Genomic DNA, 5,526 nt, shown 5'->3' on the forward strand with positions numbered 1-5,526 from the left:
AGTTTGCTGAGAATGATGGTTTCCACTATTCTGAATGGTATAAGAAGATATGCCATTGTAATTTTGATTTCATTTCTCTGATGATTAATGATGTAGACCTTTTTTTCATATATTTGTTGGCTACTTGTATGGCTTCTTTTGAGAAGTGTGTGTTCATGTATTTTGCCCATTCTTTTAATGAGATTGTTTTTATTTTGTTCCTTCAATTGTTTGACTTCCTTATGGATTCTGGATATTAGATCTTTGTCAGAAGCATAGTTTTCAAATGTTCTCTCCCATTCTCTAGGTTGTTTATTCTGTTGAGTTTCTTTTGCTGTACAAAACCCCTTTAGTTTAATTAGATTCCACTTATCAACTTGTGTTTTTTTGGAATTACTTTTGAGGACATAGTCATAAATCCTTTCCCAAGCTTGATATCCAGAATTGTATTTGTTAGGTTTTCTTTCAGGATTTTTATAGTTTTAGGCCTTACACTTAAATATTTAATTCATCTTGAGTTAGTTTTTTATATGGTTAGAGGTAGGGGTCCAGTTTCATTCTTCTGCAGATGATTAGCTATCCTAGAACCATTTATAGAATATAGGGTCCTTTCCCTATTGCTTATTTTTTTGTCTACTTTGATGAATATAAGATGACTATAGATGTGCGGACTTATTTCTGAAGTTTCTATTCTGTTCTGTTGGTTTATGCATCTGTTTTTCTACCAGTACCATGCTTTTTTGGTTACTGTAGCCTTATAATATAGAGGTAGGGTAATGTGATGTCTCCAGCTTTATTCATTTGCTTAGGATTTCTTTGGCTATTTGGGCTATTTTTGGTTCCATATGAATTTTAGAATAATTTTTTTCTAACTCTGTGAAAAACGACATTGGCACTTTGATAGGATGAGTGTTGAATCTAGATTACTTTGGGCACTATGACTATTGTAACATTATTAATTTTTCCAGTCCATGAGCATGGAATATTTTTTCAATTTGTTCATTTCATCTCTCATTTCTGGAATGACTTTTGGGTAAACAATGAAATCAAGGCTGAAATCAAAATATTCTCTGAAATAAATGAAAACAGAGACACAGCATACCAAAATCTCTGGGATGCAGCAAAAACAATGTTAAGAGGAAAGTTTATAGTGCTAAATGCCTACCTTGAAAAGTTAGATCTCAAATTAACTACTGGAGTTTACTCTTAGAGAAACTTAGAAAAACAAGAACAAACTAATCCCAAAGCTAGTAGAAGAAAGGAAATAACTAAAATCAGAGTCAAAATGATGACACTGAGAACCCGAACCCATGCAAAGAAGGAATAAACAAGATTGATAAACTGTTAGCTAGATTAGCAAAGAAAAAAAGAGAAACAACCCAAAGAAGCACAATCAAAAACAACAAAGGTGGCAATACAAGTGATCCCACAGAAATACAAAATTTCTTGAGACTATTTTGAACATATTTATGCTAATGATCTACTATATCTAGAGGAACTGCGTACATTTCTGGAAACACACATTCTCCCAAGATTGAATCAGGAAGAAATTGAAACCCTCAACAGACCAATATCTAGTTCTAAAACTGAATCAGTAATAAAAAAACTGCCATCCAAAAAAAGTCCTGGGTCAAACGTATTCACAACCAAATTTTATCAGATGTACAAAAAAGAGTAGTATCAGTTCTACTAAAACTTTTCCAAAATATCAAGGTGGAGGAATTCTTCCCTAACTCACACTGTGAATACAGCATAATCTTGAACCTTGATACCAAAACCTGGCAAAGCACAACCTAAAAAAAAAAAAAAAAAAAAAAAAAAGATAGGCGAATATCAGATGAACATGGATGCAAAAATCCTCAACAAAAAACTAGCAAGCCAAATTCAACAGCATATTAAAAACATAGAGTATATAATCATCCTAATAGACTTGGAGAAAGCTTTTGATAAAATCCAACATCACTTTATAAGAAAAACCCACAAGAAACTAGGCATCAGAGGAACATGCCACAAATTAAAAAGAGCCATGTATTACAAACCCACAGTCAACATCATACTGACAGTGCAAAAACTGAAAGAATTCCCCTTGAGAAATGAAAATGACAAGGATTTCACTCTCACCACTCCTATTCAACACAGTGCTGGAAGTGCTAGCCAGAACAATCAGGAAAGATTAAAAAAAAAAAAAAAAAAAAAAAAAAAAAGGCATCCAAATAGGAAAAGAACTCAAACTATCCCTCATTGCTGACATTATGATGCTATACCTAGAACACCCTAAAGACTTCTCTAACAGGCCCCTGGACCTGAGAAATGACTTCACTAAAGTTTTGGGATACAAAATGTCAATGTACACAAATGAGTAGCACTTTATGCACCTATACTTCTTTTTTTTTTTTTTATAAATGAAAAGTAATTGTTTATTACTAGAGAAGAGAAAAATGTATACAAGATAGTCTAAATTATTTCTCCACATGCACTACTTTTGGAATAAAGTTCCAAATACCAACTTTGAAGATATTTACAAGGATAAATTTTTCTTAACAAGTGACCAATTACTGTGTTGTGGACATTTTTTCATAGAATTCATATACTATAAACTAAATATATTCTTATAGTTTACAGGAAGCTTAGAGCAATTATCTATTAACAGAGAAGATGGTATTATAGTTTACTGCAAAATATTATAAAAGTGATACAATTTTGTGGCTCTTAAATGTTTAATTACTTGATTTCAACAGGACAATGGAAAAAAAATCATCAAGACAGGCCTGGCTTTAAGATTTTTTGTATTCAATTCGTTCTACTTTCACATCATCTCCAATTAGCTGATACACATAGGTGACCACTGTGGAAGCCTGGATATCCATCAACACAAATGATGGAATAATGTTTGTTTCCAAGGCATTATATGCCCCAGTGGCAGAACCTGGATTAATGTAGAATTTATTTTCATGCTCAAATGCTTCAAATTTGTGTGTGTGTCCCGAGATAAGAATGTCCACATCAAACTGCCTCTGCAACAGGGCTGAGCTGGCCATATCTCCCCATGGAATAACTTGATGTCCATGGATCAGACCAATTTTGAACTGTCCAACAGTCACAACTTTCTGTTCCGGATAACTCAGATTCTCATCGAAGTCTCCTCTCACAATGTGAACATCACCAGCCAGAGTCTTGAGATAGTCATAACTCTTTGGTGCAAAGGTTTCCTGTGCAGAGAATGTGCTGAATTTTTCCTGGCACCAGGAGTTTTTTGAATTTAGCTGGCAAACTGTTGCACCGGTGTGGGATGCACAGATCTCCTAATATCAACACCAACATCCTGTCACCGGGCTCCGCTCAGTCACTACCACTGCTGCCGCCCTCTTCCTGAGGCTTCTCGGCACCTATACTTCTAACCAAAGAAGTGAAAGATTTCTACAAAGAGAACTAGAAAATATTACTAAAGCAACAATATTTTTAAATACATTTTTTTTTTTACAAAAGTTTGGATTTGTTTTATTTGATATCTCGTATTTGGAATTTGTCATAACCTCCCATTGTTGTCATTTTATAAGCTTAGTACATCCTTGGAACTCCCTTTACCTGATCAAACATAATGTTATCAACAGACTTATTGGTTTTCTGACTTGCTGAGTACAAGCGAGTAGCAACAATGGTATTGCAGTTTTTGATATGTTAAAACATATTGTTGTTTCAGTATATATTTTATTATTTGTGCTGTCCTTGGCACTTGGAAAAATAATGAATGTAATTTTCAGACACATTACAGGAGTCTAGATTTATTAAAATAATAGTACTTCATTAATATATGGTTAAATGGTATTTTTATTAAAATCATTAAAGAAATATTTATGTTCGTGATTTTTTATCTTAACTAGATTAAGGTTAGCTTGAATATATATGCATATATATACCTATAGACATATATTTATTCATATATCTGTATATAGACATATATATGTTCTTAGCATTTCCTAGTCTCCAAATGTTTTAGGAAGCTGGCTTTAAGATAAAATTTAATGCAAAACTTGCAGAGACTAATTGTAGGCTTCTTCTAATAAGACCAGAAACTGAGGCAAAAGTCCTCTATTGTCTGAATAATTTAATTAATGTATGACAAGGACTATACTAGCTTTTCATTCTTTAGATACTTTTGGATACTTAAGGGTGACCCACATTTCTATGTTACACTGTGCTCTAAGACGTGATTTTTTTGTTTACTACCTCAGCTCCTCAGCTTGCATAGGAAGAGCACTTTCAGAGACTTCTACCTGTCTTTTCTCACTATGATAGTCCTTTCCAGATAAACCAAGTACCTAATGTGGGAGTTAGATCAAGTATGTCTATCCCAATGATACATTCAGGGACCAAAATGTGTCCATAAGATATATCCCTCTCTGAATACATTAAATTACCTATGATTTGGACCGTACCCAGAACACAGTTTCTTACCTGTTTCCCATATGTCATCATTCTAATGCGAGCACAATGATGGCACTTTGAATCTGACTATCACTGTCACCTTGGAACCTGTGTCAGAAACCCTAGAAATGGCTAAGTAGTTATCTTTCCTCCAGTGTACAGTATTCAAGTAAATAGTTATAGTCCCTTTGAGATAAAGCCGAAAGAAGTTTCATTATGTACAATCATCATGGTCTTACAGGGTTCTTCCTCTTGGGAACCTGGCCTCTCATTCAATCAAAGTGTTCTGGGTCTAAAACTGGCTGGGATCTGGAAACCGGACAAGGCATTGGGACTTTATGCTGATGTCAGCTGCCCGTCTTGAGCCTTGCCCTCCCAGGCGCAGCGGCAGCCAGCATGACGGCAGCGGCAACTACAGAAGGCTGCCGCTGCCATCAATAGTAGGCCGCTGCCACTAACAGGATCATCAAGAAGTAGATGATCTTTCTTCTGATCATCTAGCCTCCATTTCTTCTGAGGGTAGAAGTTGAGTAGAACAGTGTTGTACTTGCATGCTCCTAGCTTCTGGTACTAAGCTCCACCCCCTGGTTACTATTGTGTTTGGTATTACCATTTTGTTGCTCTCAATGCACCTGGTTCTTTTACAACCTCTGTTACCATCAGTCTTTGACAAAGTGGAGAACACCACTGAGTTCTTTAATGATGCTGGCATTTTCTTATCAGCATATTATTTGATAGCCCTATCTAATAATAAATCTTCTTGTGGCCTGCCTGTGGAAAACAAACATCTGGTGGGTTTCCTGGTGTCAGGTAGCATATTCACTCTAGCATACCCATGCTCCATGCCTTGACTCTTTTATTCCATTCATTCGCAGACTGCCACAATACTTTAGACATGAGATTTTATTTAACTTAGTCCATCAGCTTTTCCTTGCTTCCAGAAGCCCTCCAATGCTACTATTACCTGGATGTCCTTGCCACAATCTTAAATCCCGTATCTCACGAAAATGTTTCCAAGTCAGTACTTCTCTCTTATCTATTCTCATGTGTGCATCCCTTGATCATGCACCCTCAGAGTCCTTCTACTTGGATATTTAATCCATTAGATGTGGGTTGCCCCTG

At 35.5% G+C, this 5,526-nt stretch overlaps 1 protein-coding gene across 1 annotated transcript; it reads right to left on the minus strand.

Annotated features, from left to right (window-relative positions):
* Positions 1–2,363: 2,363 nt before the first annotated feature.
* On the minus strand, positions 2,364–3,354 carry LOC117063726 (vacuolar protein sorting-associated protein 29-like). Its single transcript, XM_033177606.1, is given in 2 exon segments — positions 2,364–3,168; positions 3,170–3,354. Coding segments are annotated over 2 exon segments (546 nt in total). The 5' UTR covers positions 3,301–3,354; the 3' UTR covers positions 2,364–2,753.
* Between the last annotated feature and the right edge of the window lie 2,172 nt (positions 3,355–5,526).

Source organism: Trachypithecus francoisi, unplaced genomic scaffold, assembly GCF_009764315.1.
Source record: "Trachypithecus francoisi isolate TF-2019V2 unplaced genomic scaffold, Tfra_2.0 Lachesis_group18, whole genome shotgun sequence".
Classification (NCBI taxonomy): Eukaryota; Metazoa; Chordata; class Mammalia; order Primates; family Cercopithecidae; genus Trachypithecus; species Trachypithecus francoisi.